We start from the raw sequence: 12788 nt of genomic DNA, 5'->3' as shown, positions 1-12788 counted from the left end.
ATCTACTGTTCTCTGTTTGCACTTTGCCTCGCACAATGGGGACCCACTGTTAGTTGGCCCTTAGGCACTAAGGTAATGAATATGATTTATTATAATAATAACAACTCTCCTGCCACTTTGAGCCAAGGAAGCTGGCCTTGGGATGCGTAGTGTTATTTGGGGTGTGTTAGTAATGTTGATTTGATTTATCAACTTAATTTAATTTGTTTTGTAATTAATTAATTAATAATACTTACTCATTTATATTAATTAATATGAGTTTAGGCTCGCCAGTTTGTTTGATCAGAAGATAAAAGTTTGTGTTTCGAATCAGGTTCCACAGAATTGATAAAGGGACCTTCGGGAGTATGAGAGGAAGCTCACACTGAGACAGATCTAGTCATAAAGACTTTTTCTGAAATCAATGAAACAGTAAGTAAATTGTAAAACAGTTAGAGTTACCGAGTTACAGTTGTGTTACTGTTAGTCAAGAGATACATGCGATAATACAATATTATGTGCTGCAAACTTTGGTTACTATTCACACCCTGTTTTGATAAACAGTGTTGGCCTCACCTCTGGCGGTTCCGGTTTCACAGCTCTTGCAGAGGAAACTAATGCAAAGAGCTGTCAAAGCTACTTTGGAATTTACTTTTTAGCTCCACTAAATAATCTGATACACAAACTAAAATAAAGTTTAGAGAGACCAAGCTTAGCCGAGTCCCTTTTGAACTTAAAACTTGAAAAGAAAAGAAATGCGGCCTGTTACTGGCTAATAGCTGTCGTAGGTGGATAGCATGAATACGGAGTTGAAGATGGTGAAGTGTAGTGAAGAAGGAGGAGGTCGAGGTGGGGGTGGGGTACCATAGTGAGGTCGGTTACCTCTTTTTATAGAAATAAATGCCGGAAGTCCTTCCTCTTATGCCTAAATGTCACTCTTCCCCCAAGAAATGTAAGGGAACGCTTACTCCATAGGCTAGTATGTATGTGTGTATGGATGGCAGGTATCTGAGCACTTGTGGGGTACTTGTTAAGTCTGTGAGTACAACTTTGAAAAATCCCCTTTGCCGTTCTTCATTGTCTGTTGCCCTAGGTAAAGGGTCTTAGAGCCAAGCGTAGGCACTTTATTTGGAGATAGGAAAAAAATTTGCTTTTCAGGGTAAAAGGGCACAGGCTATAGCTATGCTAACTTTGCTTTAGCTTCAAATGCAGGTTTTGCCTGTAGGTTTCTTGCGTTACAGCCACACTTATTTTTAATAAACCTATCACAATACAGTACTTATAAGAAAAGATATATTTATGCAGGCAAACAGATTAATCCTGAGGGCTACAGATGTTACTGCCTAAAAATGAGATGGGGTTAAACCATGGACTATTCTTTGTGACATGTATCCCATAAATTCCACTGACCTCCCTTGTTTTCTTTGCCTGCAGTAGGGTTTCCAGTTTCCAAACCTGATGTGATCTCACAGCTGGAACGAGGGGAAGAACCATGGGTCCCAGACCTCCAGGGCTCTGAGAAAGAGGTGCTCCTGACAGCTGCCTTCACAGGTGAGGAATTGGTTAAACAACTCAACAACTGCTTAAGAATACAGGAAACACTTGGGATGCCCTACAAAGAGCCTGTGAGCTCTTCAAGTTCAGGATTGTTCCCTGCAGATGTGGAATTATTATGGCAGATGTCACTCATGGATTCCCTCCTATTCTGACTGACAACTGGCAGCAGGTCCCTCCCTGACCTCACTTTCCCCTGAGAGTTATGGTGCAATGAGGACCCAGAACTGATCCCTTCCTCTCTTCTCTGTGGAAGGGTTTGGGGAAAATCAGCACCTGATAGGTTTGATCTCTCCCACATCTATGTTGGTTTGTTCATCCCTTTTTTCATTCCTCTCTTTGACATTTCCTTTTTCTCAGGCACAGGGAATGACCTATGTCTGGATTCTCTCTGTCTCCCATCCGGCGATGGGATGGTGAGTGAGAATGAGGAGGAGAAACCCCAGCAGGAAGACACTGCGCAAGTAGAACCACATTGGATGTTATCAGGAAGATCCAAAGGGAATGTTTCCAGGAGTTGTGCACTCCCAGAAAACACAAAAGCCTGTGAGACTCAGCAGAGGCCAGAGGAAAACTGCAGTAGCCACTCAGACCTTATTCCATGCAACAGAATCAACTTGGAAGAGACACGCCACATGTGCCATGAGTGTGGGAAAAGCTTCAATCGGCGCTCACACCTTATGCAACATCAGAGAATCCACACTGGAGACAAGCCCTACACGTGCCCTGAGTGCTGGAAAAGCTTCAGTCGGAGCTCTCACCTTATCAGACATGAGAGAATCCACACAGGGGAGACGCCCTACACGTGCCCTGCGTGCGGGAAAAGCTTCAATCGGAGCTCTCACCTTATCAGACATGAGAGAATCCACACAGGGGAGACGCACCCTACATATGCCCTGAGTGTGGGAAAAGCTTCAATCGGAGCTCAGACCTTATCAAACATTGGAGAATCCACACTGGGGAGATGCCCTACAGGTGCTCTGAGTGCGGGAAAAGCTTCAATCAGCGCTCAAACCTTATCACACGTTGGAGAATCCACACTGGGGAGAAGCCCTACACGTGCTCTGAGTGCGGGAAAAGCTTCAATCTGCACTCTCACCTTATCAGACATGAGAGAATCCACACAGGGGAGACGCCCTACACGTGCCCTGCGTGCGGGAAAAGCTTCAATCGGAGCTCTCACCTTATCAGACATGAGAGAATCCACACAGGGGAGACGCCCTACACGTGTTCTGAGTGCGGGAACAGCTTCATTCAGCGCTCAGATCTTATCAAACATCAGAGAATCCACACAGGAGAGAAGCCCTACACATGCTCTGAATGTGGGAAAAGCTTCAATTACGGCTCAAGCCATATTAGACATCGCAAAATCCACACGAGAGTGAACTGTTATAAATCCCTTGACTAGGGCTGGCCAAAGTTGTTTGTTTGTTTGTTTTGTTTGTTTGTTTAAAATCACATTTGCTAATTCCCACATGGTGCAAAAATCACTGTCTTCACCGTGGTCTCTCAGCTCCACCAGATCAGTTGCCTGCTTCTCCGTTTTGCAGCTTGGGGTCAGTCCTGTGATCTTTTCTATCAACTCCTTTTCTTTTGAGTCATAGGAGCGTGTGTCCCTCCTGCCAGGAATGTTCATCAGCTCCAGATGTGGGGGAGACAGGTTGATCCCAACAAGGTACACTGAGGCAAAAACTACCTGTGCCTTCCATCCACTAGGATTGTATATGTCATTGGCTGCTCAAGTTAGTGATCTTAATGTAAAAAGTTGTAGTGCTAGAGCCCCAGGTCGCAGTGGTTGGCATTAGCTTCCCCCTTGACCTGACCTAACCTCCATCCTTTTCTAGTTTAACAAACCTGAGCATCAGTATCCTGTTCCCCATTTCAACCATTTGTTAGTGATCAAGTTCTCCCTGTGCGAACAAATTGTTTCATTCCCGTTGCTCTTTGGAAGTTGTTTTAGCTTCAGGTGTGCTGGGAGCAGTTTTTACTATCATTTTCCTCACTTAAAATATTGAGCTTAACAAGAGCAGAACAGGCGGTAGGGAAAATGTCATTTCACCATTGTAACAACCATGTAGTTAGGTGTAGCAGAGGATTCCTTGTTGCCATCACCATCCCTCCCCCTGTTGGTGCAATTGGTTAGGTCAGTATTTCTCTAAAGTTATGGAACAGGATTCCCTAGTAATGACTTGGACGAAGTAAATACCCAGCGCTAGGCTCCCAACGCAGTTCTGCCCAGGCGCTGCAGGAGTCCTCGAAGATATTCTCCTTCCCTTATCAACGTGCATGTTGTTATTATTTGGGAACGCCATCCCTATCGAGGTAGGGATGGAAAATGAGGACGTTCTGTTCACTCACCCTGAAATGCTGCCACTGTGTCGGAAATGGAATCGTGTGATTATATAGTTGCAGAGAAGATACCTACTTTAACATGCAGGCTATTTGTAAAAGCAGGAGAGGTCCTGGGCACCGATAGGCCAAACCGACGCTATTGGAGAGTGAACTTTCGTGGGTGATACCCACTTCGTCACACTGCTGGCATCCGATGAAGTTATAAGGGTGCACGGATTCTTGCTGGCTTTTTGCAGATCCAGCTAGCAGGCTACCCCTCGGATACTGCATTTGATTTTACAGGGATCTAGACGCACTAATATAGTCCCTAATTAATCTGTTCCCCCGATTAGAATAAAGCGCCACAGTTGGAGGTACCTCACTCTGCCGTGATCTGTTGTGTGTTGGTAGATTCTACGCCGAGAAGTGTCAATACTCAGGTAAAGTCAAACGTTTGCTAAGGACTCCAGCCGAAATTGCATATACTCGTGGTTGATTTTCCCCAGAGATGGAAGCTTGTGACCTGTGGCCCAGGTAAAACTATTTAAACCTTCTCCCTCGTTAAGTGGCACTGTCCCCTCCTACGGTGCCGATTAAATTGCACAACTGTCTGTTACCATTTGGATCCACAAGTTCATGAACACCGAGAGAACCAAGCTGTTCTTCGAGCCATTCATGCCTATGGTCCCAAATCTGCTGCCTTGGTTGGACAAGAGCATTCATGCTGGGCAAATGCATGGCTAGCCTGGGGATTTAGAAGAAGGAGCAGGCTGACCCAGAGGCGGATTTGAGTCGATGGGCTTCTTTATTGCAGTACTTGTTCCCCTGGACCCAGTTGTCCAGTAAGCACTGAATTAGGTCAGCACTCTCTTTTTTTAGGTTAGTATGTACACGCCTACATTCATTACAACACCCCAAAACCCCTTATTAAGGAATGGAAACACCCACTGTTAGTAAACCCACCTCTGACTATTGCTCGTAGCATTGCACATACTTTTACCTTGAAAGTACCTTTCTTTGCAACCATTTGCTGCCATAAATCTTTCTGCTCAGCAGTTCCCAGGTGAGGGAGGAAGGGGCTGTGAACAGTTCTCAAGGGAGGCTGGGGAAGGAGCCCTAAGCCCAGGCTGGTTCATGTAGCTGGGAAACGGAGGGAGGGGAAGATAACATTCCTTTTACTTTCTTCTACGCAAAGGGCATTTTTCTGCAGCCGTATCTTTATTAATCTTTATGAGCAATAGAGAAGAGAAGAATCTGCCAACTTATATTTTAAACAAAGAAATACTGAAATTTTGCAACTGATATATTAGAAACGAAAATATTGCCTACATTTTCCTTTGTCCACTAATACCATGTGAGCACATTAGCAGCTTATTGTTATACTTAACCCTAAAATAGCCCAACAAGAGAATGTATCAGATTCCAAGTTCAGACTGCAGGAAACGTGAATGCTGAGCCCTGACTCTCTGGTTTCGTGTCTTAATTTTGCTCTTGAGTCTTGTGCATTTGTATCACTTCACTTCCTGCTACTCTGAAAGATTAGAAAGTGTGAAAATAAAGCACAGGTAGGTTTTCTCATGATGCAGCCTTCTCACGTAGTGTGCGACCCCTTCCACCTACACTCATGGGAGAAGCCCCAGGGAGAAATGAACTCACAGAAATGGAAGACTCCTAGGTTATTGTAGAATGTGACTTCACACAAAGCTGACTGGGTGGAAATGGGAATTGAGAGAACTGCCCTATAGGTTTATATTTTGTAATCTGAATAAGTTACCAGTGACAAATTAAACATGTATTAATGTAACATAAGAGACTGATTCTGTGATAACTTTCAGTGTTACAATATAATTCAGGTTTTCTTCTAGTTCTCTCCCTGCCCCCTCCTACTATATCTGAAATGGTGGTGAATCCTGAAATTAAACCCTGACTCCAAAGAAATTCAAGTGGGGGAATAGGTGAGAGAAATAGCATGTACGAGAATAGAGACCCAGGATAGACTGTAGTTATTTCTATTTCAAATGGAATTTATTTTGATCGATTTTCAAATAAATCTTCTGTTAAGAGGAAAATTACTGGAGAGAAGATGTGTAACCTTTTCCCCAGTTAGAGGGTAACAGCCACAGAGGTCCCCAGGTCTCTTGTTTGCAAAGAAAAAATATCACACCAGGCAGGAGATGTCAAAATCTACAGTGGTGATGGATGTGTGATGGGAGCTTTTCTGGGTTGATTTTTTGGTTTGGTTTTTTAATGTAATTTTTGTTTAGTTTTTGGAACCAGTTATTTGCATAGGTGCTGAGGCCCCTTTTCCTTTTGAGCACAGCTGTGTAAGCCTCAGGCCTGGCTCTAAGAACAGGAGCACTTGTGGCACCATAGAGACTAATTTTTATTTGAGCAGAAGCTTTCATGGGCTACAGTCCACTTCTTCAGATGCATAGAATGGACCATATAGCGAGGAGATACATATCCACATACAGAACATGAAAAGGTGGGAGTAGCCACATCAACTCTAAGAGGCTAATTAATTAAGATGAACTATAATCAGCAGGAGAAAAAAAACACTTCCGTAGTGATAATCATGATGGGCCATTGCAGACAGTTGACAAGAGGTGTGAGGATACTTAACATGGGGAAATAGATCCAATCTGTGTAATGACTCAGCCATTCCCAGTCTCTGTTCAAACCTAAATTAATGGTATCTAGTTTGCATATTAATTCAAGTTCAGCAGTTTCTCATTGGAGTCTGGTTTTGAGGCTTTTCTGTTGCAAAATTGCAGTGCTTGCACCCCAATCCCTTGCACCCCAGACCTCCTCCCCCCACCCAAAGTCCCTTCCAGAGCCTTAGGTGGGGGGATGAATTGGGAGGGGCAGATTCTGGGCACCAATAAAAATTTCTGCAAACCTGCCACCCCTGTTGTTCACTGCGCTCCTTGGTTCTCTCCAGCTGCTCCCTCTCTAGAAACTTTTTTCTATCCCATCTCTCCTTCTCTTCTCTGTGCTCTCTCCTTCCCTGCTCCCATTTGTTTCTTATGGGACCTGGCCCCATAGCTGAACGTTGTGCAATATCACGTTTAACTTTCCAAATCACCTGGGGCCTGGAGAATATTTCCAGGTGATTGTTCCCTATGTAGATTGCAGAGATCTCGGGGGTGTCCTCACAGGGAACCAGTTCACAAAAAAGAGCCAGGAGTTGGTCCCAGTGCATTCCCCATCTGCTATGTGGACAGAAAATTTCCTCCACGCCAAGGCCCAGCTGCAAACCCTTGGCTGAATTACAGGCTGTCTTGGAAGCCCACGGCACAATGCTGTGCCCACAAATTCATACCCCAGCCACTGGTGAACTTCCACAGAATCTGAGTAAGACACATGAGGAAGGAAGCAAACTGGCTCAAAACCTTGGCACAAGCAGGGGACTTATAGGCCCTTCTGCCAGTTGATGTTGGCAGCAGTAAGGGCTGGGTTCAATGTCTAGGGGAGGAGAGCAGCAGAGATGCAGGAGGAGAGCGAATCCCGAGAGAGGAAGCAGCTGGAGGGGAGCAATGAGAGCAGAGTGCAAACCAACCAGTTGAGGGTCTCACAGGAGTCCTGAAATGACAATAGCTGCAGGTCCCATGGTGTAATGGTTCAGAACTCTGACTCCTGCCATCTGAGTTCAAATCCCAGTGGGACCGCCTGATGCTGTGTTGGTTTGCTGTAAAGCCTTGGAGCTCAATGTTCTTGATTTCCCTGTTCCTAGGTGCACCGGGGTGTGTTTTCTCCTTCCTGCTGGGTGACAGATGCCTGCTAGGGCTTGGCTCTGGCTGGTCCACCAGGCAGCTGCTATAGGTTGGGGCCCTAGAATTTAATAGTCTGATGAGAGATTCGTGCGGGTTGACCTGATGGTTCTCTTTCTTGTTGCTTCACCTGATGCCCACAATTTGGTCCTTGTATCTGCAGCTGCCATGTGCTTCCTCCTGCCCACATGGCACTTAAGGGAAGTAGAACCAGGGCCAGGCTTAATAGTCAGGGAAAGGCAGGAGAGAGAGTGAGTCCCAGCAGTGCAGCTCCAGTGTGTCCTGGTGTTGGGAGGGTGTGATGTTATTAATATAATCTGGAAACATATAGAATATAGTGGCACCAAATCTTGTGTAAAGGGGGTAATATAAGTTGTCCAAGACCAGGTCATGGGTTGCTGGTTATAATTATGGTGTCTATGGGTATGGCTACACTTGAAACTTCAAAGCACAGTGCTTTGAAGTGCGAGTGTGGTAGCAGTGCCAGTGCTGGAAGAGAGCTCTCCCAGCGCTGCACATACTAAACATCCTCATGGGGTTTAGCTTGCAGCACTGGGAGCTGCGCTCCCAGCGCTGCAGCACTGTTTACACTGGAGCTTTACAGTGCTGTATCTTGCAGCGCTCAGGGGGGGTGTTTTTTACACACCCCTGAGCGAGAAAGTTCAGGCCAGTGTAGCCAAGGCCTGAATGTATGTATCATTTTGTAGTTAAAGTTATGAGTATTGACTCTGTACTGTCTATATCTTAAACTTATGCTGTGCTTCTGGGAAACATTCCAGACAAGCTGGTGTTAGCTCTGCCTCGCCTGCTTGATGGCCCATTAAGGATCATCAGTTACACAATTGACCCATGGAGAGAAGGCAGATACGCCTTGTAACTCAGCAAAGTATGCAAGGACTTGCCCATGTGACTCCAGACTCCATTTTGCTGTAATTTTCCACAGTAAGGACAAAGAGGTTCTTACATCTGGAAGAGAGACTATAAAAAGCTGATGCCTCATCTCCATCGTGTCTTCAATCCTGCTCCTTACCTCTGGATAAAGGACAGAATGACCCATCCCAGCTGGGGATGTTCCAAAGACTTGATTTGAACCTGCAGTTTACTCCATCACTGCTACAAGCCTGAACTAAGAACTTTGCCATTACTGCATGTAATTGATTCCATTTAACCAATTCTAGCTCTCCTCTCTATCTTTCCCCTTATGAATAACTTTAGATTTAGTTCTCAAAGGTGCAACAGCAGTGATTTGGGGTCAGATCTCGATTGTATATTACTAGGTTGGGGCTGTCTTTGGGATCGAAGACCATTTCCTTTTATTGGGGTGTTGGTTCATAGCCATTTTCACCATTCTCGCGACGCTGGCACTGGTGGTGATGCTGGGAGACTAGAGTTAAGTCTAAAGGAAATTGCTTGTGTGACTTGTGTTGCCAGTGGGTGAACCAAAGTCTTCTGTTGACTGGTTTGGTTTGCACAAGTGGAAACCCCCAGCCTCGGCGGAATACCCTTGTTAAGCAAATGTCCTAATGGACTCTCGTTGGTCTCGCAGAACGCTTCATCACCGATGGGAATGGAGAAGACAAAGACAGCCAAGGAGAGACGAGAAGGAGCGGGGTGGGGAAAAGTGAAACAAAAAGCAAACCTAAATGTCCCCATGATACATACCAGGGCAAAATCCAGGTGCAGCAATTAGAATTCTGCTCCTTACTCGTGTTTTTTCCAGCTAGAATTCAACTGTTAACCAAATGGTCAGATAACAGTTTCAAACCTACTTCTAAACAGGACGGCTTTTCTAGAAATCCTCAAAGGGAAGGAGAAAATCGAAAGAGTTCCTCCTCGCTCCGTCCGTGAACCGACTCAGCTCTCAGTTCCTCGAGAGAGACCTGACCGAAGGAGACTTGCTGCAGCAAGCCACAGGGTCTCTAATGGTTTTCCCTGGGCCCTCCCTGTCCTGCCTGGCTGATTCCACATCTCTCTGTGAGTCACCACCTCCCCACCCACTTTGACCTATGTCGAGGTCTCAAAGTGCCTTTTGATTGTTCACTGCCACCCTCCCTGCTGTGCTAATGTTGCCCTGGCCAGGGCCGTTGGCGTTTGAGTATTCCCCTTTGGATCACCACTCACGGAGTGTTTTTAGAGCAGCTGATTAGACAGTAAAAACATCAGGCGCTGCTCCAATGCTAACTCAGTGTTTCAGAAGTTCGTTCACTTTTATGGCCGAAAGAGCCATTAGAGCATCTAATCTGACCCCTACAGTCACGGCCTCTGTATGAAAGACACTACTTTGGGGGCAAACACTTACGGGCTCTAGTCTTCCTTACTTGCCATCAGAAATACAACCACACTTCCCTTGGTAGCTTGTTCCTGTGGTGAATCATCCTCGCTGTTGAATATTTGTGTCTTAGCTGTAATATGAATTTGTCTCTTTTCACCTTCCAGCCATTGGGTCTTGTTATGCCTTTCTCTGCTCCATTCAAGAGCCCTTTAATACCCAATCTTTTCTCTCCATTAAGGCACTTCAACACTTCAGTGAAGTCACCTTTCAATTTTCTTTTGATAAGCTAAACAGATTGAGCTCTTTCTATAGCTCCCTAGAAGGCATTTTTCTCCAGCCCTCAGAACATTTGGTGGCTCTTTGCTGCCCCAGCTCCAATTTCACATCATCTTTTTCAAATGAAGATGCCAAAACTGGAGGCAGTTTTCCAATATCAGTCTCACTGATGCCGTGTCACCTTCTGTGATGTTATTGACATAATCTGTAACTGTATAGATCACCGTTGCAACCACTGTTGAATATTTGCAGCCAATATTGTAGAAAGGTTGTCATGTAAGGGGTCTATGGAGAGGTTCTGATTGGCTGATTATAATGATGCTATCACTAGATGTCTGTCATTTTTGTAGTTGACATTATGAATATTGGCTCTATGCTGCCTGTATTTCAAACTTCTGCTCTGCTCCCGGGAAACACCCCAGACAAGTTGGTGTCAGTTCTGCCTAGCCTGCTTGATGGCCCATTAAAGACCATCAGCTATACAATCGACCCATTGAGAGAAGGCAGATACGCCTTGTGACTCTGCAAGGTATGCAGGGACATGCCTGTGGACAGAACTCAAAGGTTTTTCTATGCCACGTGCTGGATAGAGTGTCCTTGGGACAAAGAAAGCAAAGACCACGTGGCAAGAGACTATAAAAGGCTGATGCCTCGTCTCCATCTTGTCTTCGGTCCTGCTTCATACCTCTGGAGGGACTTTGCTACAAACTGAAGCTCCATACAAAGGACTGAATGACCCATCCCAGCTGTGGACGGACTCCAGAGACTTGATTTGACCTGCAGTTTATTCCATCACTGCTACAAGCCTGAACCAAGAACTTTGCCATTACTGGATGTAATTAATTCCTTTAACAATTTTAACTCTCCTCTATATTTCTTTCTTTTTATGAATAAACCTTTAGATTCTAGATGCTAAAGGATTTGCAAGAGCGTGATTTGTGAGTAAGATCTGACTTGTCTATTGACCTGCATCTGGGGCTTGCTCCTTTTGAAAGAACCTTTTTTCCTTTTACTGGGGTATTGGTTTTCATAACCATTCATTCCCATAAGGAGCGGGGCTGGTGGTGATAGAAGGGAACTGGACTATCTGAGGGAATTGATTCTATGAAGTCCGATTAGCCAGTGGGGTAAAACCAAAGTCCTCTCTGCATGGCTGCTGTGACGTGCTTTAGTAGTAAAGGGCACCCAGCCTCGGGCTCTGACTGCCCTGCTCCAAGCAATTTGTCCTGAATTGATACTCTAAGCAGTGTCCTGCCAGACACCAATTGTGACAGGGGTCGTCCGGGATTACAACTGGGAACTCTCTGAAGCTCAGGATGTGCTTCCTCAGCTAGGGGAAGTATGTAACCCACACACATCCAGGGTGTGGTGGTGTGTCCCAGCTAGTGGCACCAAGATCACTTAGCTAAGACTGTAGAAAAGACTCGTTTCATCTCTCCCTCTAGCAGCTAGGTGGCTTTTAGTTCATGCTGTAGAGGCCCATGCACTAAGTTCCTGAGTTCCCAGTTTGACCCCACCCACCGACAAGTCACCAACCCGGATTTGTCAGCGTAACAGAGACAGCTGCCACCCCAAGAAGGAGAGAGGTGCCATGCCATACCTGGCCGCGAAGACGGGCCAAGCAATGAGCTAACACCCTTCAGAGCTTCCCATGATAAACTGCAAACTTTGGACAATGGCAGGGTGGTAGGAAGTGTTGCCTTCAGAGTTGCCTGGGTCAGAGCCCATGGGAGGCCCTAGGCTCCCATGCCATCTGCTGCACCCTCCCGCCCTGAGGGACCAAAACCCTGACCACTAGGCAACATCCCCATGAGCAAAGGCCATCATGAGGCATCTGTCTTCGAAAGTTTGCAGAAGATGCGGGAGCAGAAAGGGCAGAGAGGATGAGGGAGGCTCTTGGGAAGAGGGAGGGAGGGAGCCTTATGGGAATGTCTTGTTTACCTCCATCAACCCAATGATCAGATCATTGATGCTTAGAATCTTCCCTGACGTTGTAAGTGATTGGATCTAGATTTTAAAATGGGTACTACAGTTGCAGACGGAGAAATGTCAGTGAGTTGAGTGGAAGTACATTGCAAGCGCAGCTGATTATGCAACGTGGCTTATGGCCCATCTAACAAGCTCCTCAAACAATAGCTCCCAATTTTCATTCACATTGTTCTGTTTAGTGTTTTTCTCCAAAACACTTTCACTGATCATTGTGCTCAGCTTTGGAAAGTGAGCCCTTTCAGAGCACCAACTATAAATATTGCTGGTGGAGACTGGCCTCTGTTGGTCATAAGAACAGCCATGCTGGATCAGAATAGTGTGCGCAGTTCTGGTCTCCCATGTTTAAGAAGGATGAATTCAAACTGGAACAGGTTCAGAGACGGGCTACTAGGATGATCCGAGGAATGGAAAACCTGCCTTGTGAGTGGAGACTCAAAGAGCTTGGCTTGTTAAGCCTAGCCAAAAGAAGACTCCGGGGGGATATGCTTGCTCTATATAAATATATCAGGGGGATTAATATTGGGGAGGGAGAGGAATTATTTAAGCTTAGTACTAATGTAGACACAAGGTCAAATGGGTATAAACTGGACACTAGGAAGTTCAGGCTTGAAATTAGA

General features: G+C 45.6%; 2 protein-coding genes across 2 annotated transcripts in view; one reads left to right on the top strand and one right to left on the bottom strand.

Annotated features, from left to right (window-relative positions):
* Window positions 1–2941, top strand: part of LOC116817142 (uncharacterized) — a 327071-nt gene extending 324130 nt beyond the window's left edge. The window contains 3 exon segments of the mRNA XM_075073541.1: window positions 1414–1530; window positions 1894–2411; window positions 2414–2941. Coding sequence (XP_074929642.1) covers window positions 1414–1530; window positions 1894–2411; window positions 2414–2941 — 1163 coding nt within the window.
* LOC116817058 (uncharacterized) overlaps window positions 1–12788 on the bottom strand; it is a 270462-nt gene that overhangs the window by 234064 nt on the left and 23610 nt on the right. The window lies entirely within an intron of this gene.

Source organism: Chelonoidis abingdonii, chromosome 18, assembly GCF_003597395.2.
Source record: "Chelonoidis abingdonii isolate Lonesome George chromosome 18, CheloAbing_2.0, whole genome shotgun sequence".
Classification (NCBI taxonomy): domain Eukaryota; kingdom Metazoa; phylum Chordata; order Testudines; family Testudinidae; genus Chelonoidis; species Chelonoidis abingdonii.
The sequence above is the reverse complement of the archived record's forward strand: the minus strand, read 5'-3'. Positions and strand labels throughout refer to the sequence as shown.